Source organism: Papio anubis, chromosome 7 (assembly GCF_008728515.1).
Source record: "Papio anubis isolate 15944 chromosome 7, Panubis1.0, whole genome shotgun sequence".
NCBI lineage: Eukaryota > Metazoa > Chordata > Mammalia > Primates > Cercopithecidae > Papio > Papio anubis.
The window spans coordinates 31,856,362-31,881,393 of NC_044982.1; the positions used below are offsets into that span (position 1 = coordinate 31,856,362).

Below are 25,032 nucleotides of genomic sequence, written 5' to 3' on the forward strand. Positions count from 1 at the left end.
AAGAAACAAAGGAAGAGAAACATTTACTAAAGCAGATCGGAAAGTTATTATGAAAAAAAAGGAGATACACAAGAGCTTCCAGACAAGAGTGCTGGTACAGATAATATGAGGTTTAGAGTACAGTCACACATCACTTAGCAATGGGCATACATTATGAGGAATGGGTCATTAGGCAATTTTGTCATTGTGTGAACATCACAGAGTATACTTACACAAACCTAGATGATAAAGCCTACTGCACATCTAGGTTACAAACTTGTACAGCATGTTAATGTACTGAATACTGTAGGCAACTGCAACACAATGAAGTATTTGTGTATTTAAACATATCTAAACACAGAAAAGGTACAATAAAAATACATTATTATAATCTTATGGGACCACCATATATGCAGTCCTTCCTTAACCAAAACATCATTATGTTGTGCATGATGGTACTCTATTATTCTGTTTCTTAAAATCACCTTATTTATTTCTTTAAGCTTTCTTCCATGAATATTTCTCTTGCCACAAGTCTGGTTATCTGCACTCATTTCAGCCAAATATACCTAAGCAAGAATGAGTAATAATTAGGCAAAGATATACAACATTTACATGACAACACAAAGTACTTTAAAGTTCTTTAAGTTTCTACCTCAAATCCCTTGGTTTTTGCTGCACTCCAAAACTGGTCAAAGTGCCTAACTCTGTCATTGATGGCATCCAGGATGATAAAGGGAAAAAAGCCATCATCCAGAGTCTTTTTGAAAGTTTTGAACATGCTGGTGCGGTAAGTCTCCTCCATCTCAGCTTCATATTCATATTCCATTACCTAAGGTCCCCCGAAAGAGATATGGAATTAGCAAAAGCAAAGAATCATCCTAAACCTTTTCCTCAGTTAGCATTTGGATAGAGATTACTTTGTAGTCTTTCCTTCACATCCAAGTACTAAAGTACTGTGTTCAGAAAAGAGAGAGGTCCTTGCCCTTAAAAAAGCCACATTTCTCCCCAAACACATTTTCCTTTAAACACTATTAATGAATCAGAATGAGATCTGACATGAATACCATACCTTCTTTTTCACTTTCTTTCCAGAATCTGGATCTTTTTCTTCTTTTTCCACTTCAGTGATAAAGTAATCATCCAGGCTTAGAACTCTGGGTGCAGGTCCTCCAAATTCTACCTCTTTATCCTAAGAATCATATAGTCATGAAGGTTAAAACGAATTTATGGAATAAATTAGTTAATTATCACACCAAAGTTCCCTCTTGTGGCCAAATAATATACAATCTTCTGGTGGTTTCAAATCAAGCTGAGGCAAAATGTTTCTCTGAGTAGATAAAAATATATATGGGACAACATCTACCACATGGGCCAACTCTAATGGACCAAATGGAAGACAATTCTACTGGTATTATGTTGCCTGTTATTAATAAGAAGGCAAGTGACTACTAACACAAGCAGCTGATTTTTCAGCTTCCCCATACTCACTCGAATAAGTTTTGCAACATGTGTCTTTCCACTGCCAGGTAATCCTCTCATTATAACAACAATCTGAAACAGAATAGACGAAAAAAAAAATCACTCAGAGAAAAGTTTCTGCAATGAGATAATAGTTAACAATGACCTACTATTTTCCAGGATAGACTATACAATAGGCCATGAAACAAATCTTAATAAATTTGAAAGGATAGAAATAATACAAAGTATGTTTTTGGACCACAGTGGAATGAAATCGGAAATTAATAGTAAGAAAATGTTAGAGAAACTCACACATATGTGAAAATTAAACAACATAATCCTAAATAACCAATGAATCAAAGAAGAAATGAAGAGGAACCAGAAATTAAGAGAAGCCAGAAACCAGGAGGAGCCAAAAACCAGAAGGAACCAGAAAATACTCTGAGATGAATGAAAACAACACAACATACCAAAGCTTACAGGATACAGCTAAAGCAGTGCTTAAAAGGAAATTGATAGCTATAAATGCCTATAGTAAGAAAGATAGGTCTCAAATCAATAACTTAACCATCCACTTTAAGACACTTGAAAAAGAAGAACAAACTAAAGAAACAGAGGACAGAAATAATAAAGATTAAAGCAGAAGTTAATAAAATAGAAAACAGAAAAACAAAAGAAAAAATCAATACAACCAAACAGTGGCAGTGGTTCTTTAAAAAGACCAACTTTGGGAAGACGCGGTGGCTCATGCCTGTAATCCCAACACTTTGGAAGGACGAGGCGGGCGGATCATGAGCTCAGGAGATGGAGACTATCCTGGCTAATGTGGTGAAACCCCGTCTCTACTAAAAATACAAAAAATTAGCCAGGTGTGGTGGCGGACGCCTGTAGTTCCAGCTACTCAGGAAGCTGAGGCAGGAGGGCATGAACCCAGGAGGTGGAGCTTGCAGTGAGTCCAGATTGCGCCACTGCACTCCAAAAAAAAGTCGGTCTTTTTTTTTTTTTTTGAGATGGAGTCTTGCTCTGTCACTAAGGTTGGAGTGCAGTGGCACAATCTTGGCTCTTTGCAACCTCTGCCTCCTAGGTTTGAGCGATTCTAATGCCTCAGCCTCCCAAGCAGCTGGGATTACAGGTGCCTGCCACCACACCCAGCTAATTTTTGTGTTTTTAGTAGAGATGGGGTTTCACCATGTTGCGCAGGCTAGTCTTAAACTCCTGGTCTCAAGTGATCCACCCACCTCAGCCTTCCAAAGTGCTGGAATGACAGGCGTGAGCCACCACGCCTGGCTAAGACCAACAAAATTTTTGAACTCTTACCTAAAATGAATAGAAAAAAAAGAAGATTCAAATTACCAGAATCAGAAATGAAAGCTGGGCTCAGCAGCGTGTGCCTATAATCCCAGTTCCTCAGGAGGCTGAGGTAGGAGGGTCACTTGAGCCCAGGAGTGCAACCCCAGCCTGGGCAACAGTGAGACTCCGCCTCAAGTAAAAAAGAAATGAAAGAGGGGACATTACTACCAACCTTATAGAAATAAAAAAAGATTACAAAGGAATACTATGAACAATTGTATGCCAACAAATTAAGTAATTTAGGTGAAACAGACAAATTCCTGGAAAGACGTAGACTACTAAAATTTACTCAAGAACAAATAAACAATCTGAATAGACCTATAACAAGTGAAGAATCTAAGACAGTAATTTTAAAAAACTACACACAAACAAAAGCACAAGCCTGGATGACTTCATCACTGAATTCACCAAACATTTAAATACCAACTCTTCACAAAGTCTTCAAAAACACAGAATATGAAGGAATAATTTCTAACTTACTTTATGAGGCCAGCATTACACCAAACCACATACAGACAAGAAAACTACAATATCTCCTATGAATATGGATACAAAAATCCTCAACAACATATTAGCAAGCTGAATCCAGCAACATATAAAAATTATTACACACCATGACCAAGTGGGATTTATCCCAGGAATGCAAGTTAACATATGAAATCAATTCATGTAACACATCGTATCAACAGACTAAAAACCAAAATCACATGATCATCTCAACTGACACAAAAAAAGCAATCAACAAATCCAACATCCTCTTATGATAAAAACATTCCACAAACTAGGAATAGAAGGGAACTTTCTCAACCTAATAAAGCGCATCTACAAAAAAATTCCACAGTAATGGTGAAAGATTGTATGTTTTCTCTCTAAGATCAGAAACAGGACAAGAATGTCTACTCTTGCCATGTCTATTCAACACTGCACTGGAGGTTCTAGCCAGGGCAATTAGGCAATAAATAAAAGGCATTCAATTGAGAAAGACATAAGTAAAAGTATATTTGCAGATGCCATGATCTTATATGTAGAAAACCTTAAGAATCCACTAAAAATCTATTAAAAGTAATAAATGAATTCAGTGGTATTGCAGGATACAAGATGAATAAACAAGAATAAACCATATTTCTATATATTTGCAATAAACAATCTCAAAATGAAATTAAGCCATCAATAATAACTTTACGACAAGGTACTATGTTCACTATTTGGGTGACAGGCTCTTTAGAAACCCAAACTCCACGCCAGGCACGGTGGCTCAAGCCTGTAATCCCAGCACTTTGGGAGGCCGAGATGGGCAGATCATGAGGTCAGGAGATCAAGACCATCCTGGCTAACATGGTGAAACCCCGTCTCTACTAAAAAATACAAAAAACTAGCCAGGTGAGGTGCCGGGCGCCTGTAGTCCCAGCTACTTGGGAGGGTGAGGCAGAAGAATGGCGTGAACCCGGGAGGCAGAGCTTGCAGTGAGCTGAGATCTGGCCACTGCACTCCAGCCTGGGAACAGAGCAAGACTCCATCTCAAAAAAAAAAAAAAAGAAAAAAAAAAGAACCCCAAACTCCAGCATTACACAAAATACCCATGTAATGAACCTGCACATGTATCCTGAATCCATAATTAAAAAAAAAAAAATAAATGCGAATGTATTAAACAATCCAATCAAAAGGCAGAGATTGTCAGACTGTATTAAAAAACATGATCCGTTGTGTCCTAGAGTCAGAAATAGGAATCTGAATTTCGAGAGTGATTAGGGAGTTACCCTTGCAGGGATGGTGAAGAAATGTCAGAAATAAAGGGAACCTGAATGGAAAAAAAAAAAAAAAGATCCAACCATAGGCATACTACAGGAGACACACTTTACATTAAAAGACACAAACAGAATGAAAGTAAGGAAATGATAAAAGATTTATCACGCAAAGAGCAACCACAGGAAAGGTCAAGTAGCTATATATTAATAGTAGGCAAAAAGACTTTAAAACAGGAATCTATTAATTCTGTATATATAGAATGGGAACATCTGGCTGAAATCTCCAGTACCAGTTAATTCAAATGGGAGTCAGTCTATTCTGTAATACAGAACAAATTTAAAAGAATGCACACATTTGGAGGTCACTAGGAAATTAAGCCTAAGCTAATCAAGTCTCCTAATTCTCCCTTTCTATTCCACATACCATAAAACCAAATCCACTTTTCCTCTCTTCAACGTGCAATTAATTGAGGTCTCATGAATATGTTTTAAAATTCAACATGTTTTTTGTCAAATACTTTAGTGATAAATTCTTTTTTTTTTTTTTTTTTTGAGACGGAGTCTCGCTCTGTCACCCAGGCTGGAGTGCAGTGGCCGGATCTCAGCTCACTGCAAGCTCCGCCTCCCGGGTTCACGCCATTCTCCTGCCTCAGCCTCCCGAGTAGCTGGGACTACAGGCGCCTGCGACCTCGCCCGGCTAAGTTTTTGTATTTTTAGTAGAGACGAGGTTTCACTGTGTTAGCCAGGATGGTCTCGATCTCCTGACCTCGTGATCCGCCCGTCTCGGCCTCCCAAAGTGCTGGGATTACAGGCTTGAGCCACCGCGCCCGGCCTAGTGATAAATTCTTGAAGATTCTATAGTGTAGGCCATTTATGAGATTATATGGTGATTTAGAGATAGTAAAATGCCTTGAACCTGATATTATTACTACGTTGCAGAAAAGTAAAGAAATTCTTTTCAGGATATTAACAAGATCTCTTATCTTCTGGTTTGCATGAAGATGAATCAACTTCATAGGACTCACTCTCTCAGGTCTGCTCTCCCGGCCCGGTGGTTTCAAAATATCATCCACATTCTTTGATTCAGGCTTCTTCTCGACCCGTGGAGCTGGAGGTGGCTGGTGGCTCAGTGAAGGAGCTGGCAGAGCCATTCGCTCCTCTGGATAAGTCCTACGTTCTCCTAGGATTCCAGCAGTTGAACAAAATTACTATTTGTATAGTAATTATTTTGAAATTCAACTCTCCCCACACATCTCCTAAGGTAATATAATTCAAACCAAGTCCAATGATTTTGGGGCCACTTTTAACTTTAATTAGAGAAAATTTAAGGTAATGTAAAATCTACTGAAGTCAAGAAAATGAGAAGATTTAAGTATGATTTCAGGCAAATAGAATGTTCTGCAAAACACTGAATTCATCCTTGTTTTGGTGTTAAATGTAGGAAAGTTAAGCAACAGGACATGGAAGAATAATAAATGCTTTGCTGGACAGTCCTAAGTTCTGTAACTTCTGCTTTATGGTTTTAAGAATAAGAGTTATACCATCTTAGGAGAGCGTGTTCCTATAAATAGGTATGAGTTTCTAGTTTAAGTATAAATCATAGCAGTGAAAAACTAAAAGCAACCTAAATACCTAACAATAAGGGTCTTGGTCTTATATTTTATTCACTCAATGGAATGTCACAGGGCCATTAATAAAATAGGTTTACATATCAAAAATGTGTATGGTGCAATATCAATCAGAACAATCATGATAAATTGTATTATTATACTTCGATTACAACTTAAAAAATATGTCTGTAAAGAATGAGAGGAAATCTACAAAATTATAAGAGCTATAGTATTGTAGGTAGTGAGATTATTAGTAGTTTTGTTTCTACTTTGTTTTAAAAATAAACATGTTTTATTTCATTAATTACATTGCTATTTTTTATGACAATGCCACTAGCTCTAAGAAATCTGTGAATACATTTTACTCTAAAAGCTTAAATCCATAGCATCTCCCATACTTTACATTCTCAACATCCTTGTAGTTAATAAGGCATCACTCTACCTCCAAACATGGATGGTCCTTCATAGACTGGTCGGTCAGACTTCCGGTCATAGGATGGTCTATCAAAACCCCCTCTTCTGGAAGAGGAATGGTCTTTTTTGTCTCGATATGACTGAGCTCTAGAGGGTGTAATAGGAAGTGCTTCAGCAAATAAAAAGTATTTGGAGGTCTCTGCTTTATAATGCAACAGCATTATCTGCCCAATTTTCTCTATAGGCAGGTACTTCACACAGTCAACGTTTACTTTTTTTTGAGATGGGGGTGTTACTTTGTCAACCAGGCTGAAATGTAGTGGCATGATCTCGGCTCACTGCAGCCTTGATCTCCAGTGTTCAAGCAATCCTCCAATCTCAGCCTCCTGAGTAGCTGGGACTATGGGCACACACAACCACACCCGGCCAACTTTTGTTATTTTTTGTAGAGATGGGGTTTTGCCATGTTGGCCAGGCTGGTCTCGAACTCCTGAGCTCAAAAGATCCACCTGCCTTGGCCTCCCAAAGTGCTAGGATTACATGCGTGAGCCACTGCACCCGGCCAATATTTACATTTTGACTTCGCTTTTTCATTTAGATTTACTGTATATACATATATCTAAAAAGTTCATGGGAAAGCTGGACATGATGGCTCACGCCTATAATCCCAGCACTTTGGAAGGCCAAGGCAGGTGGATCACTTGAGCTCAGGAGTTTGCGACCAGCCTGGGCAACATGGTGAAACCACATCTTCACCAAAAATACAAAAAAAAAAATTAAAAAAAATCAGCCAGGCATGGTGGCACATGCCTGCGGCCCCAGGTACTCAGGAGACTGAGGTGGGAAGATCACTTGAGCCCAGGAGGTGGAGGCTACAGTGAGCTGAGACTGCGCCACTGCATTCCAGCCTGGGTGACAGACTGAGAGAGACCCCGTCTCCATACAAAATAGAAATAAATAAATAAATAAATAAATAAATGAATAAATAGTTCATGGGCTTATCCCCCTTTCCCTTCTCCTTGGCTGGCTGCCAGAATGCCCTTAGGTATAATAATAATAATAACAATAATAAATAAAAAGCTCATGAACTGCAAAAATAAATTGCTTGCCCACTGAGTATGACTGCACCTTTATTGACAATACCATTTCCATTCCTTTCTGGCTATCTCCATCTCCCATTTAATTCTCTGGAATTCAAGCTACCAAGTCAAGGATCTACTTTCCTGAAAACTGGTCCAGAATTGTTCTTCCCCCTCCAAATTACATATACATATGCATGAGAAAAATATGTTACTTATTAAATTTTTCTTAAACTTTTACTGTTAAGTATATAGTAATTTGCACATCTAGCAAAGATTGTTTTATAGCATACCTATCATCTCGGGGTCGGCGTTCTCTGTCAAATCGATCCCGGTCATAGTCAATAACACCACGATCCCGGTCTCGATCTCTATGTGTCTCACGATCCCTTTTAAAATCTCGATGATCTGTTATGACATTACTTTGACGATCAAAATAAGGCTCACGATCTCTTTCTCTATCATAACGATCACGTTGGCCTGCATGCTCTATAAAAACAATTAATACAACATAACTATATCCCTTTTATGAAATAAAAGCAGAAAAGTATAAATCTAACTTCAGAGCTGGTATAAATTTTTGCCCTAAATTCAACTTAAGAATCTTTTAGCTATATTAAATGAAGGCTCAGATAATCTCATCAAAAGGAAAATAATGTGGTAATTAGGCCTTAAAATGTTTAAAAATACTGACCTCTCCGGGAATCCTACCTGTCTCAAAAGTTGATCTTTCAGGTAGTGGATCTGGGCGCAGAGTTATTCTTTCTCCATAAGGTATCTGTTCAACTTTATTAGTGGATATATCTGGTAAACAAAATCAGAGATAAAGCACTGTAAGAGTGAAGCTTGAGAAAGCTAAAGCTGAAGTTAACAATTCCTGTAGAATCCCAAATACAAGTTCACTATCACTACTCACCTCGGCCATGGCCATAATCAACAGTCTGTTGCACTGGTGGTGGCTTGGACATTGGTGGCATACCCATAGGTACTGGGCCAGGAGGGGGAATGGAAGAGTGAACAGGTGGGGGTGGTAATACTGGAGCAGATGGAATTGCTGCAGTTTCTGACTTAAATTCTGAATTCAGTCCTTGTTCATCATTTGTATCCCAGAGCCCATAGAAAGAATCTTCATCCCATCGTTCCTGTTCTACAGCTGATGTTTGTGGCTTTATCACTGGAGGAGGAGGAGGTAGAGGGGGAGGAGGTGGAGGTGGTGGTATTGGGACAGGCGGCCTGGTCACAGGAACAGATGATCTTGCTGGTGGAGCAGAGGGTCTTACAATTGAACCTGGTGGTTTGCCCATAGGAGGGGGAGGTCTATAGGACCCTGGAGGCTAGAGAATAGAATAAACAGCTTAGCGAACAAGCATACCACTATGTTTTTACAGATTAGTGGAAATTAAAATCTGGTTCTCAATTTATAAGAAAAAAGTTAACACCTTGGACTCATTCAAAGTTTCATGCTTCAGAACATCCAAAAAAAAAAAAAATTAGGACAAGCCACAGAAAGGGAGAAAACATAGGCAAATCTTATATTTGATAAAGAACTTGAATTCAGAATATACAAAACACTTAAACTCAGTAAGACAAATCATAAAAAAAAAAACAAAAAACTATAGCCCAAACATGTGAATAGATATTTCTCCAAAGAAAATATATAAATGCCCAATGAGCACATGAAAAGATGCTCAACATCATTAGTCACTAGGGAAACGCAAATTAAAATCCCAATGAGATACCATTTTCATACGCACTGGAATGGCTATAATAAATAAGAGAGACAAAAACAAATGATGGCAAGGATATAGGAAAGAAAAACCCTTTTAGATTGCTAGTGGGAATAAATGGCGCCACTATAGAAAATGGTTTGCCAATTTCTCTCAAGAAGCCAAACTTTTTTTTTTTTTTTTGAGATGGAATTTCGCTCTTGTTGCCCAGGCTGGAGTGCAATGGCGCAATCTTGGCTCACTGCAACCTCTGCCTCCCAGGTTCAAGCGATTCTCCTGCCTCAGCCTCCTGAGTAACTGAGAGGGCTTGTAGGCACCCGCTACCAGCCCAGCTAATTTTTTGTATTTTTAGTAGAGACGGGGTTTCACTATGTTGGCCAGGCTGGTCTCGAACTCCTGACCTCAGGCAATCCACCCACTTCAGCCTCCCAAAATGCTGGGATTACAGGCATGAGCCACCACGCCCGGCCAAACATAAATTTATCACATGGCTCAGCAATTTCATTTCTAGGTATCTATCCAAGAAAAATAAAAACATATGTCCATCCAAAGACTTGCACACAAATATTCATAGCGATACTATTCAACAACCCTGATGTCCATCAACTGGTGAATGGTTAAACAAAATGTGGTATATTCATGCAACAGGTTACAAATAAAAAGAAATTTAAAAAGCAGTAAAAAGAAATGAAGTACTGAGTCATGTTACAACATGGATAAACTTTGAAAAGAAGATAGACACGAAAGACTACATATTATATAATTCATTTATATGAAATGCCCAGAAATGCAAATTCTATATAGACAGAAAGTGCTGGGACTAGGGTAGGAATGAGGATTAACTAACTGTAAACTGGTGCAGTGATCTTACAGGGGTAATGAAAATGTTTTAAAATTTCCATACTTCAAATTAGGGTGGTAGCCACATAAGATTCAAATGTCCCAGGTCAATACCAAAACTACAGAACTTCTGTAGGTGGTGTCCCACCAGTAATTTAAAATTAAAAAAAAATAGGCTGGGCGCGGTGGCTCAAGCCTGTAATCCCAGCACTTTGGGAGGCCGAGACGGGCGGATCACGAGGTCAGGAGATCGAGACCATCCTGGCTAACACAGTGAAACCCCGTCTCTACTAAAAAATACAAAAAACTAGCCGGGCGAGGTGGTGGGCGCCTGTAGTCCTAGCTACTTGGGAGGCTGAGGCAGAAGAATGGCGTAAACCCGGGAGGCGGAGCTTGCAGTGAGCTGAGATCCGGCCACTGCACTCCAGCCTAGGTGACAGAGCGTGATTCCGTCTCAAAAAAAAAAAAAAAAAAAACCCTCCATGAATTATTCTGATTTATACCCCTTGGTTAAGAACTATCTTCCTACTCTCAGTGTGCAGGAAGGAGAGAAATGAATAAATAAATAAGAACTATCTTCCTACTGTAGAGACCTATCTTCTCCACAAAAACAGTAAATTTTCAGTGAGAGAAATCCTAGATAGCCTCCATACTTCTGTTCCTTTCAGTTATCTGGTTGATAATAGTAGTCTGTGGTAAAGCTGAGATGAACAGAGAACATGAGTTCTATGAAACAACAAAATAAACTAAATGAACATCCAGTAATCTAAGGAGTGCCACTGTTGTGTGCCCTGCTTACATTTGTTTTCCCAAAGCATCACCAGGTGCCATCAGAAATGTCTATGACAGAGATGGCGGGACTTCTTAGCAGATAGGTCCTAACCACTCAATACTGAAACCCAGTTGCCACATACATTTTATTTTTATTCTTTCTTTGGTAAAGATGGGGTCTTGCTATGTTGCCCAGGCTGGTCTTGAACTCCAGACCTCAAGTAATCTTGCCTCAGCCTCCCAAAGCGCTGGGATTACAGGTGTGAGCCACCATGCCTAGTCTCTATTTTAATCTTCGTAAGCGTGATTCAAACACTTATTTCCCATTTCTTAGTTCACTGTGTCTGGCTGGTTGGGTTTTTTGTTTTGTTTTGGTTTGGTTTTTTACTTCTCTGTTATTCTAGGATGTTTTCTCTTTATTGACAGCTATTTTAGACCCTGGAGAACTCACAATATACATTATTTATATATTTGCCCATATATAGGCAGTACTTTAAAAATAAACCTTCTGAATAATAAAATGGAGTTGACTAATATGGAAGGAACATTACTGACTGGAGGTAACTACTGGCTACAGTTAAATACAAATGGCTATTATCTAAAGGTAAACTTTTAATTAAAGTATGGCATGGTAAACTTTAAGAAAATGCCAATACAGGATGAAGCTATTCTGTCTGGGCATATCTATCAAGACAAGTTTTAAATATCTTAAGATCTCATAGAAGTATACTTATACATTTTTTTTAAAGTGCTTTCTCCATTCTATATAGTGAGTAAAAGATACATTTTTTAAAAGTATTGTTGATATGAGAAAGGGTTAATATTTATATTATATTAAGGATAATGAATTAATTAAAAAAAAAAACCTGACTCAAACAGATAAATGGGTGAAGGACACTAATAGAATTTCTGTAAGAGGAAAGTATAATTAACAAATATGGGAAAATATTCATGTTCACTAGTAATCAAAAATGCTGTATTAAAATTATTAAATATACCAAAAATATGAAGTAGCTAATGCTTACGACGCTATAGTATAGATGTTATGCAACTATTTTTTTTTTCATTTATTTATATGGTTTTTGAGACAGAGTCTCACTCTTGTTGCCCAGGCTGGAGTATAGTGGCGCTATCTGCAACCTCCGCCTCTCAGGTTCAAGCAATTCTCCTGCCTCAGTCTCCCTAGTAGCTGGGATTACAGGCGCACACCACCATGCCTGGCTAATTTTTATATTCTTAGTAGAGACAAGGTTTCACCATGTTGGTCAAGCTGATCTTGAACTCCTGACCTCAGGTGATGCACCTAAGACAGAGTCTCCCAGGTTCAAGTGATTCTCCTGCCTCAGTCTCATGAGTAACTAGGATTATAGGCACATGCCACCAAGCCTGGCTAATTTTTGTATTTTTAGTAGAGACAGGGTTTCACCATGTTGGCCAGGCTAGTCTCGAACTCCAGACCTCATGTGATCCACCTGCCTCAGCTTCCCAAAGTGCTGGCATTGCAGGTATGACCCACTGCGCGTGGCCATTATACAACTATTATAGACAGCTGTTTGGCTATGTGACAGGAATCATTTAAAAAGTATGCTTATTCTGGGCCAGGTGTGGTGGCTCATGCCTGTAATCCTAGCACTTTGGGAGGCTGAGGCAGGTGGATCACCTGAGGTCAGGAGTTTGAAACACGCCTAGCCAACATGGTGAAACCCTGCCTCTATTAAAAATACAAAAAATTTAGCCAGGTGTGGTGGCGGGCACCTGTAATCCCAGCTACTCAAGAGGCTGAGGCAGGAGAATCACTTGAACCTGGGAGGTAGATATTGCAGTGAGCTGAGATTGCGCCACTGTACTCCAGCCTGGGTGACAGACTACACTCGGTTTAAAAAAAAAAAAAAGTATGCTTATTCTTTGACTGAAGTATACCACTTTGGGACTTTAAAACCACTGTTGGCTGGGTGCAGGGGCTCATACCTGTAAACCCAGCACTTTGGGAGGCCAAGGTGTGAGGATCACTTAAGTCCAGGAGTTCGAGACCAGCCTGGGCAACAATGCGAGACACTGTCCCTACTAACAAATTTTTTTTTGTTAATTAGCCAGGCGTAGTGGTGTGTGCCTATAGTCCCAGTTACTCAGGAAGCTGAGGTGGGAGAGTCACTTGAGCCCAGGAGTTTGAGGCTCCAGTGAGCTACGACTGTACCACTGTATTCTAGCCTCCCAGGCAACAGAGCAAAAAAAAAAAAAAAAAAGAGACAAAACAAAAACATAAAACTTACTCCTAAGAAGTTATCTGCTGGGTGCAGTGGCTCATGCCTGTAATCCCAGTACTTTCGGAGGCCGAGGCAGGTGGATTACCTGAGGTCAGGAGTTCAAGACCAGCCTGGCCAATTGGTAAAACCCTGTCTCTACTAAAATTACAAAAAATTTAGCTGGGCGTGGTGGCAGGCGCCAGTAATCCCAGCTACTTGGAAGCCAGGGCAGGAGAATCGCTTGAACCCAGGAGGCGGAGGTTTCAGTGAGCTGAAATCATGCCACTGCACTCCAGCCTGGGCAACAGAGTGAGACTCCATCTCAAAAAAAAAAAAAGAAAAGGAGTTATCTAAAATAAGAACCCAATAGGGTAATATTAAGAGAACAGTGGAAGCTTAGAAACAAATTCAAACAGAAATTGAATTAATTCAATAAATTATTATAAATCAAAAAATAATACAGCATATAACAATATGGAAAGATGATTATGATTTGTTAAGCAAATAAAGCAGAAATGTGTATGTACAAGCTGGCGTTTCTACTATTTACTAAGACATGCAAAGATGAAAGATATAGTTCTTATCTTATGGACTCAATTTAGAAGGAAAGACAGACAAGAAAACAGACAATCAAAATGCAACATGATAAAGATGACAATAGAGACTAGCACAAGATGTTACAGGGTATGTATGAGGGTAACTGCCTTACATAGGTGGAAGAAAAGATACTAGAGCTGAGTTCTAAAAGATAAACAAGCATTAGTCAGTTGCAATAGGGGATGGGAAGGCAAAGAAAAGACTCTAGGCTTAGAGAACAACATGCATACGCAAAGGAATGAAGAAGTAAAAGAATCTAGCATAGCCACAAAATTGTTAACTAGCTCTATGTGGAGGGAAAATGAAGCATCAGAGAGTGGAGTAGCAAGCAATGGTCAGCAGAGGTCAGGCCAGCTTAGGAAGAACAAGAAAGTCATGCAAGAGATTCTAAATTTCATCCTGAAGGCATGGGAGAACACTGAAGAGTTTTAAAGCCAGGTAGCCACATGGTGAGATTTGTTTTAAAATGTCCATCTGGCCATAAATCACATCAATGCTGCCTGAAGTGGAGTGTAGGGGTAGTCCCAACTACAAAAGGGCATGAACTTTTTAGGGTGATGACAACTTTTTTTTTTTTTTTGAGATGGAGTTTTGCTCGTTGCCCAGGCTGGAGTGCAATGGCGCGATGTCGGCTCACTGCAACCTCCACCTCCCGAGTTCAAGCAATTCTCCTGTCTTGGCCTCCCGAGTAGATGGGATTACAGGCATGCACCACCACACCCGGCTAATTTTGTATTTTTAGTAGAGCCAGGGTTTCTCCATGTTGGTCAGGCTGGTTTCAAACTCCCGATCTCAGGTGATCCACCTGCCTTGGCCTCCCAAAGTGCTGGGATTACAGGTGTGAGCCACTGCACTTGGCCGAGAATTTTTTTATCTTTGGGTATACATCTGTCAAAAACTCGAACTATAGGCTTAAAATGGGTATAATTATACTTGAGAATTTGATTCAAAGGAGGTAAAATCAATCAGAAGAATGGTTATGGCAGGGTAGGACATGGGCAAGATGGAGGGCTGATTTTCAGGTTTCAAGTTAGCGTGACTAGGTGATAATGAGAAAAAAGACAATTTAATGGGGTATAATGAGCCCCATTTTGAACATGCTGCATTTGACAGGAGTCACATTCACAGACAGAAACCCTGCAGACAGGTAGATGCATACAAAGATCAAGAGATCCAGTCTGGGGAGTCAACAACACTATGGTGGTCGCTGATGTCAACAACTATGTCTTACTGTTAAGTATTAGACCAGGATGGAAGGGAACACTGAGAAATGAAAAGTGTTAATTTGATGAAATGGTTCAGTAGAGGTTCAGTAGAGCTCTTTTCTCCATTATGCTGTCATAAAACTACTTGCAAGATAACATTTAAAACATTTGAAAAGCCCATTACTGGTTTAAAGGTAAAATAACAAAAACAAAAGGAGTTCTGGCATGCTCTTGGGAAAAAAAAGGAGAACTTAATTACTCAAGTCTTTAACATAAACACCCCTTTTCATACTGCCTGAACAGTTCTGAATGTACTGGGCGATGGTATTTCCCCATCTGAAGGACTAGTAGCCTGAAGAGGTAGGAAGCATCAGGAGGCCCACATCCAGCTCTGCCTAGATGGAAAACAGGACTTTTTTTTTTTTTGGGGGGGTAGAGATGGGGGTCTCACCATCTTGCGCAGGCTGGTGTCAAACTCCTGGGCTCAAGCAATCCTCTCGCCTTAGCCTCCCAAAGTGCTAGAATTACAGGTGTAAGCCACTATGTCCAGCCAACAGGACTATTTTAACATAAAAGATTATTAGCAAAATTCTACCATTTTGTGAACAGAAGCTATGTAGTTCAGGTGTACTTGGTATACTTATCAAAATCTGGGGAAAAGGAGCATCTCTGCCACACTTTTGAACATGCTTTTAAGGTGTTCAAAGTTCAATTACCATAAACTTTTAAGTTTCCAAAATTTACATTTTATAGAGGAAACTTGTATTTATTCAATTTTTTAAAAAATCAAACATAGAAACATACAAAGTAGAAACCATTTCATTTTCTGAGCACACATTCTCCCATACCGGATACATTCCAGGTCTTGAAGATGTATTCTGCAATCTTGATTCCTGAGGTGGTAGATGGTCAGCCATCTGTGGCTCAGACCCAAAGTCTTTCATCTTTTGAAGCTGTTCTTTCTGTTCCCTGCAAACAAATAAAATTGACATAGTCCATAAAGCATGCTTATTCCATTCCTAAGTGACTACAATTAATATTTAATTAAAAAGAAGAGACCTAAAAAACCTTGTCCTGAAATTCTCTGCAGTGGCCATACACTGGGCAGCTCTGGGATTACCCTCTTTTGCTTTTATGTAGCTAACTCATCAGTCATTCAAGACATATAAATAATTAATTATAAATTATTGAAGATACTCGAGAACAGATTCCACAACTTGCCTCAGTAGTTTTCTACTATCTCATCTACTTGTTTTGTTTTTCTTTAATCCAACCAAAAGCTCTCCTGCTTTTTATTTATTTATTTTTTTTGAGACGAGTCTCGCTCTGTCGCCTGGGCTGGCGTGCAATGGCACGATCGCGGCTCACTGCAAGCTCCACCTCCCGGGTTCAAGTGATTCTCCTGCCTCAGCCTCCCGAGTAGCTGGGACTACAGGCACACATCACCGCGCCTGGCTAATTTTTTACATATTTTTAGTAGAGACGGGGTTTTACCATATTGGCCAGACTGGTCTCAAACTCCTGGCCTCGTGACCCGCCTGCCTCAGCCTCCCAAAGTGCTGGGATTACAGGTGTGAGTCACCACGCCCGGCTTATTTTTTTCAACTCTTTAGACCAGAGGTTGCAAAATGGTGGCCCATGGGCCAAATATGGCCTAAAAATGTTTTTAAAAGGTGGCTTTCACATCAGTTTTTAAAATTTGAGCCGGGCGCGGTGGCTCAAACCTGTAATCCCAGCACTTTGGGAGGCCGAGACAGGCGGATCACGAGGTCAGGAGATCGAGACCATCCTGGCTAACACGGCGAAACCCCGTCTCTACTAAAAAATACAAAAAACTAGCCGGGCGAGATGGCGAGCGCCTGTAGTCCCAGCTACTCGAGAGGCTGAGGCAGGAGAATGGCGTAAACCCAGGAGGTGGAGCTTGCAGTGAGCTGAGATCCGGCCACTGCACTCCAGGCTGGGCGACAGAGCGAGACTCCGTCTCAAAAAAAAAATAAAAATAAAAATAAAAAAAAATAAATAAAATTTGAATTAGCTGTCATATTTATAAAGCAAAATATTTCATATACAAATTCAAATCTTAAAGAGATATGGTAACACTAGGCCTACGTTCCCACATGCCAACAATCAGCCGAGTGCAGCAGAAGCTGCCCATGTTAGATGAAATAACCTGTCACAATCTTCACCATACTCTACAGAGTTATACTTGGCCCACTTTCACTCATTTTTGTTATCTGATTCTTGAGGACATTTTAATTTATGGCCCCTGCTGTAGATGGTGAGAACAATTGTCAGTCTATACCTTTAAAAACAACATTTCATATTCCTGAAGATAATTACATAACCCTTCAGTTTTTTCTTTAAATTTCTGATGAAAATACTTTTACTTTTCTTCACAATGCCTACCTTAAACATGGGTAAAATTCACTACAACTTTTTAAGACCTTTTATAATTTTCTCCCTACATTAAAGTAAGTGACCCAAATGAGGGGTCACAAACAAGGGACCACAAAGTAAGGGTCAAGTATGTAAGATTATTTACTGCTCACATAAATCCCATCATCACATCCCTTACGATACTCCTTGTGACTTTACACTGACACAACATAAACTACTTGTATTTGGCTATGACCACATTATCCATCACTCCCTATATATTGTTTAATTATGTTCATGTTGCCTAGAAAGCTTTAAAAAAAGGATGACGCAGCAGCAGCACCTTTTGTCCAGCATTGCCATGCAAAGCAATAATGAATTAAAAAGAAATTTCAAAAGGAAAAAGAAAGAAACTTTGGCAGCTTAACACCACCAATCAGCTTGGTATGCTCCATAAACAACACAGATTTTAGAGTTTTAGACAGATTGAGTTCAAAGGCCAGGTTTGCCACTTACTAGCCAAGTGAACTTAACCTCTTTGAACTTTAGGGTCATTTGTGAAGTGGGGATAATACTACCTTATCTTTGCAGGCCTTTGAGATAGACAGACTGACATAATATATACACTCAATTATTAGCAAGTGCCCAGTTACATGGTAGGTGTTAAATTAAAATTAAAGGTATCTATAACTTAAAAGTGAATAGTGTAGTAGCTAAATATTCTATAGCATGCTTTCCACATTTTCTTCATGAGTAATCTGGAAAAAAAAAACCTCTCAGCTATAGACCACACAAACCTGCCGTACCTGGTCTTTCATCATTACCTTTTCTTCACCATATTTTTCTTTCCTAGTTCTAAAGTTTAAGTTATAATTTATTGGTAAGATCCACAACTGTAAACCAGAATTGAAAAATGGAAGAAATATAATACATTGGAATCTATCAAAACCTAATCATTAACTGACTTTCTCAAAAAAATTGCTTTAAAAAAGCTTGCAATCTGTCACTGACTTCTAAATTCCTATCCCAAGATACAGTTGGTTTAAGGATTAAATGAGTTATTATATACAACACACTTAGTACAGTTCCTGGCCCAGAGTAAGCATGCAGTAAATGTTAGCTTTTGTTATTAATGTTACTACAGGAAAAGAGGAAAATTATGTAGATACCTATACATAGTTGATTGTAAGTCAAGAAATCCTATTTTCCATTTCACAAAGAAAACATTTGGTTATGTAGAAACAAGTAACATCCTCAAGGAGAAACATCTGCTTTTAGTTATAATGAAAGATAAAACATCCCCAAAAGAAAGCATCAATAGTTAAACAAATCTGAGGATGGTCCTAAGCAAACCATTCTTAGCTTCAACAAAGAAAAATACAGCACTTTCCAAAGTTATACCAACGATTAGTGAATAGAAAGTCTATTAGATCTAATACCAAAGAACAAACTGCTTACTGGAAAAAATGAAGGTTACACATGAACCCTGTGAAATCCAGAGCACTGAAAAGTTGAAGTTTGACACTTGAAACATGCACAGGCATGGCATGCCAGCAACACATCTACAAAGGCCAAGAGAGCAGTCAATTTTCACATCTTAGGGCATAAGTTTATCATTAACACAGTTCCTAAATACCCATCCTAACCCTAAAACAGCACTGAATGACCAGAAATATAAATTAAAAGTATGTGATAAGAACTTGAAGTAAAATGATTCCATTCAAATATATATCACTTTAAAAAGAGCAGTCTGAATGTGGTTTTTATTAAAAGAAATGATCTGAAGGAGTCAACTTACCGAAGCATTTTCAGTTCTTGTGCAGCTTTCAAAATGATTTCATGCTGCCTCTGACTGAGAACCATTACCCCTCCAAGGCCTTGGTCAGAGTCTAAGCTTGCATCGGACCCCATCATTTCTGAGGAATGATGTGAGGAGGACATATGTTCCGCCATGGGGGAATGTCTATCCACATCAGATGGGTACCATCTGTCTGACAACCGTTCTCTTTCCCAGTCCATTCTGTCAGGAACATAATCTCGCTTTTCCCGCCATGTATCTCCTCTTTCTGGATACTCTCGAATCCTCAACTCACCCCTATCACGGAAATCTCGATCATACCCATGGTCTCGATTTCTTTCTTCTCTCCATCTATCATCCCGATATCTATCCAAAGGTGGAAGAGGAGGGAGGGGCGGTAAAGGTGGAAGAGATGGAATATCCCGTTCACGAAACTGTGATTCTTGTTCATCCAGTGGTCTCCCATAATCTCTGTCCCACTCATTATCCAAATTTCTATCATACATATCCATGGGTCTTCCAATCCGATCCACATCCCTGTCCATGTCCCTGTCCATTTCCCTATTGTAGTCCTCATCCATATCCTGGTCTCTCTCCCAATCATCCCACCAAGGGCCTCGCCTATCTCCATCATGAGACCGAGATGGTGGTGCCGAGAACCTGTCCTCTCTGTTATAGAGCTCTAGTGTATCATCTTGATAGTCACGTTCACATTCTCTCCAGTATCTCTCTCTATCCCAGTCATCGAGTCTTTCTCGTTCCATTGGAGCATTTCTACCATCTAATGGAAACTCTTCATGCCCTCGCTCTTCTCCATGGTTCCATGGAGCCCTAGGAGGCTCATCTCGGTGATATGGATACATTTTTTCCCCACCATCTCCTGGTTCTGGTCTGAATGGACCTCTATCACGACCAAACTCTGATCTTCCCAGTCCCCTTTCTCGACTGCCAGGCCCTCGAGGTGGTCCTCTCTCCCTGCTCCCAGCTCTTCGGGGTGGTACTCTCTCTCTACTCCCAGCCCTTCGAAGAGGTCCTCTCTCCTGACTGCCAGCCCTCCGAGGTGGTCCCCTTTCTCGACTGCCAGCTCCACCCCTGTCCTGGCTCCCTTGCAGACCACCTGGCACTTTCTCCCGACTGCTTCCAGGTCTCACCAACCCTCTGTCCCGGCTACCTTCTCCTCTGTTCATCTTCTCTCTACTGTCTTCTCTTCTACCCATCATCTTATCCCGAAAGTCTTCTTGCTTGACCAATCCTGGGCCTCGACTGATTGCCTGGCCGCGACCTCTGTTTACTAGACCTTTATCCCGTGTGTCTTCCATTCTGCTTTGCCCAGGACCTCTGTAAGATGAGCTACTGCCTCTATTGCCTTCTAATCTATTATCTCTATTATCTGGCCGAGGCAGGCCTTTATCTTGGTTGTTTTCTGAATGGGGTAGACCAATACCCATAGGTTTAAAATCATTATCTGCTGTTAATGATGATGTTGCTACTGCTGCTGCTCCCTCTATCCCCCCTGTTTTTGAAGGAAAAGCAGATTGAGCAGGTAGAGGCTTATTTGCAAGGGGTACAGGCTGAGTAACAGCTTGGGCTTTGTCGATTTGAGTCTCCATATTTTGAGCATTCTGGTCCCAATTAGAAGGCTCTACGGGCCCTTCCGAGACTTCGCTTTTAGGTGGCTCCTGTTGAGAGTCGCTTAGATTCTCATTTGACTGAGCCGCCTTGACATCCTTTACATCTGCAGCAATGGAAAATGCAGCTGATTGCATTTTAAAATTCTTCTGCTGGTTACTACTGGTGTCTGCTAATGGTTCTTTGTTTCCTGAAAGAGGTTCTGCTTGTGACTTAGGTTGCTGCTGATGTTGCTGTCCAAAAGTTGGTTTGGGGCCTTTCCATTGTGGTCCACTCTGTCGAGGACTTAGGGATGTACTGGGGGTAATATAAAATTGAGATGCTGGCCCCCGGGGAATCATTCCCCATTTGCTTTTAGTGCCCTCTGCTGGGTGACCTTCATATCTGGGTCTTGGCCCATCGGGGCGATTTCCTTCAAAACGAGGCCCTTTGGGTCTCGGTCCTTCACACCTTGACCCTAAATCCTCAAATCTTCGAGGACCATCAAATCTACAAGTAAAACAAAAGATATTACTCAAGACAGTAAAGCAGAAAAAAAAATTCTCCATGTAAGAATATTTAAGGCACTCTTGCCTTAGAATTTGTTTACAACAATGACTCTTTTCAGTCATTAAATAAATCCTGAGTCACCAATATCTTTGAACCAGTATGTTAAGGTGGCAGTGCTCAGAAGGTCTTAGGACAGGTGTTGGAAATCATGTCAGTATTATCTAATTTACTTCAACACATCTCCTGCAGCAAGTCACTGATATACTGAACAGTTAAAAAACAATTACAGGCCAGGGACAGTGGTTCACACTTGTCATCCCAGCACTTTGGGAGGCAGAGACGGCCGGATCACCTGAGATCAGGAGTTCGAGACTAGCCTGGCCAACATGGTGAAACCCTGTCTCTACTTAAAAAAAAACAAAAAACAAAAAACAAAAATTTAGCCAGGTGTGGTGGCAGGTGCCTGTAATCCCAGATACTTCGGAGGCTGAGGCAGGAGAATCACTTGAACCTAGTAGGCAGAGGTTGCAGTGAGCTGAGATCACACTATTGCACTCTAGCCTGGGTGACAAGAGCGAGACTCCGTCTTAAAAAAAAAAAAAAAAAAGCAATTATAAATACTGTGCCTTAGGAGACAGGAAAGGCTACTCATTTTAAAGAGAAAAAAATTAACAAATACCATAACTGAGCACTTCTGGAATTAAATTGTAACTAAAAACTAAATATGAAAAGATAAACAAGAAAATACAGGATGATTATATTGTTAGAGCTGGCACTAACATTTCAATCAAAAAAAGTTAAAAAAAAAAAAAAAAAAAAGAAACAGCAACCCTATCTTAAGAGTAGGCTCTGACATTTTAAAAAGTCTGCACAGTTATTTTTGCTATGAACCCACTTTCTTATCCAGTAAACAGATAACACATCCCCTATCTGTCAGGCATTACATTACATCCAAGAGATACAAAAATAAAATGTCATCTGTGCCCTCAAAGAGTTTACAACCAAATATAAAGATAATCTAAGTGTAAATAAATATCAAGAGGTGTAATGTCTCAAGTCTATGTGTATACAATAAGGACAACAGAATTGGAGAGGCTTATGTTGAGTCTTGAAAGACAAATTCTCTGAAATAAAGCTGAGAGAATGAGCTGGAGATGACGAAAGTATGTGGCAAGGGCACCTCAAGCTAAGGAAACACGATGAGGAAAGGCAGAGAAACACGTATCAGCAGAGCATGTTTGGAAGTGCAAATAGTTTAGCATGGCTAATGCAAAGGGGAAACAGAGTCAAGAGAGCTGATAAAGAGGGAAGTGTGGAAAAGCAGCACACTAAAAAATAAAATAAAGGAGTAAGCAAGGATCACTCTCCAGAAGACTGTGTATGCCTCATGTGGCAGAGACTACTGGTGGTCTTCCAATACCCATTCCCAACTTATCTACAATAACAGGCCTCCTGTTTTCAGCTAGACACAAGGCTCCCCACACAAGAGACTCTCTTTCTCAATATCTCTTGCAGCTAGAACTGAGAGCCAAGTTTTGGCCAAGGAGCTGAGAGTGAAAATGATTTGCACATCCTCTGGGTTGTCCCCTTAAAGGAAAGAGCACATCCTCCTCTTCACGATTTCCTTTTTCATGCTGGTTATGACATGGTGGTGAAATATCCAGGACCAGGTAAATCAGAAGGAACTGGATTCCTGAGCCATCATCTAAGTCCTAAGAGAGAATAAACTTCTAACTTGTTAAAGCCATCTGACTTGGATCTCGATTATAACAGACAAATTAATTCAGCTGGTTAAGGAGGTTTGGTGTCACCTTATAAGCACTTAGAGCCACTAAATATAGTCTGATTTTAAAAAGATTGCTTTAGCAGAAAAACAGTAGACAGAAACAAAAAGTTTAAAGATTATCTCTACAATTTGGATAAGTGAAGGTGATGCCTAGCCTAAGGCAATGACTGATATGAGAATGCAGAGGAGGGGATAAAAGTGAGAGATGTAAAATAAGGTAGAATTGGTAAGATTTTGTCACCAGTAGAAATAAAATGATAGTGGTAAGAGAAGATTTAAGATGATTCCAACGTTTCTGGCTTAGATGACTGAGCAGTAGACAGCGATGCCTTTCATGCCTTTAATGAGTGCTAGGAGGCTTTTTCTTTCATTTCTTTGAGAAATCAATGAAGACTAATAAATTCAGTGTTGGCAAAATATTTATCTCCTATTCCTGTGACTTTAGGCTTTGTTGTTCTAAAAGTCTAGTTTCAGAGAGATGAATACTTCCACTAGGGGATACAACAAATGATTCCACTAACCTGAAGTTGAGACCCCAACTTTATTCGGAAGTTTCAAATCAAGAGGCAATGGAGAGAGGGTTACTGTATTCACTGGGGATGACTGATCCTAACTTTCAAGGGGAATTTGGGTTACTACCACACAATACAGGTGAAGTGGAGTACATCCGAAATGCAAGAGATCCTCTAGGACATCTCTTAGTATTTCCCATGTACTGAGATTCAAGTCTATGGAAAATTGCAAAGGGTATTGTAGAACTGCAAATAGCAGAACTAATTCAGAAAGAATCTGCTAATAGCCTGTATCTTTCAAGAATGAAAGCCTGGGTCACCCCATCAGATAAGGAATCAGGACCGGCTGAGGTACTTACTTAGGGAATATGGAATGAGTAGTGGAAGAACATATATACCAGCTATGACCACATGACCATTGCAGAAATACAGACTACAATAGTTACAAGTACTTCTTCCTTGATATATATGTGTTTAAATATGTATATGTGTGTGTGTGTGTGTGTGTATTAACCAAATATTTTTTGGTTCATTTGTTTTTCTTTCGTATTATCTAACATAATATGTGTTAATAGTTAACTTTATTATTTCAGTATTTAAGTTACAGAACATGAAAGAGGGAATGTGAGTCAGGTAGGAGAAGGATGAACTAATATTATCCTAAAGACAAAAAAAAAGACTTTTTGTGCTCTTCTGGGAAAGAGTTAAAATGTTTTTGGTTGTCCAGGAATAAATGCCTCATGTTAGGTGTGAAAATCTCCCTGTGACCCAATTTAATCAGAAACATATGGGAAAGGCGGCCACGCACACTGGCTCACGCCTGTAATTCTAGCACTTTGGGAAGCGGAGGCGAGTGGATCACTTGAGGTCAGGAGTTTGAGACCAGCCTGGCCAATATGGTGAAACCCTGTCTCTACTAATAGAAAACTTAAGCTGGGCATGGTGGTGTGCGCCTATAATCCCAGCTACTCGGGAGGCAGAGGCAGAAGAATCACTTGAACCCAAGAGGTGGAGAATTCAGTGAGCCGAGGTGGTGCCACTGCACTCCAGACTGGGTGACAGCGTGAGACTTCGTCTCAAAAAAAAAAAAAAAAAGAGACAGAGAGAGAGAGGGACAGAGAGAAAGGGAATTTTGGGAAATGTAGTTCAGCCTAGCCAAGTTGACCTTTTACAAACCCATTGCAAGGAACTTAAAAATACACAAATCCATAATAAACAGAGAGAGGGGGTAATCAGAAGATGAGAATCTTGTCTGTAAATTCTGAAAGACAAAGAACAAATATGAGCGGTAACTTACAGAGGAGGAAGAAGTCAGTTTAGAGTACTGATGGCAGAAGGGGATAAAATCAAAAGGAGGAGGGCTTGCCCAGAGAACATCAAAAAGGGTCAGGATTCTCAGACACTAGGGGGTGCTAGGGAAG

At 39.9% G+C, this 25,032-nt stretch overlaps 1 protein-coding gene across 5 annotated transcripts in view; it reads right to left on the reverse strand.

The window, feature by feature from the left end:
* YLPM1 (YLP motif containing 1) overlaps window positions 1-25,032 on the reverse strand; it is a 74,530-nt gene that overhangs the window by 18,633 nt on the left and 30,865 nt on the right. For 4 of the 5 annotated variants that reach the window (XR_002523432.2, XM_021941398.2, XM_021941400.2 and 1 more), the window contains exons 5-15: window positions 19,196-21,313; window positions 15,870-15,990; window positions 8,555-8,972; window positions 8,350-8,442; window positions 7,932-8,127; window positions 6,588-6,706; window positions 5,561-5,715; window positions 1,471-1,533; window positions 1,052-1,171; window positions 635-811; window positions 465-548 (exon numbers count right to left, since the gene is read on the reverse strand). Coding sequence is in view for 4 of the 5 variants with exons in the window: in XM_021941398.2 (XP_021797090.1) it covers window positions 465-548; window positions 635-811; window positions 1,052-1,171; window positions 1,471-1,533; window positions 5,561-5,715; window positions 6,588-6,706; window positions 7,932-8,127; window positions 8,350-8,442; window positions 8,555-8,972; window positions 15,870-15,990; window positions 19,196-21,313 (3,664 nt within the window). In the remaining variant the exon portion in view is untranslated. The remainder of the gene's footprint in view (window positions 1-464; window positions 549-634; window positions 812-1,051; window positions 1,172-1,470; window positions 1,534-5,560; window positions 5,716-6,587; window positions 6,707-7,931; window positions 8,128-8,349; window positions 8,443-8,554; window positions 8,973-15,869; window positions 15,991-19,195; window positions 21,314-25,032) is intronic. The other variant, XM_021941401.2, reaches the window with a different exon arrangement.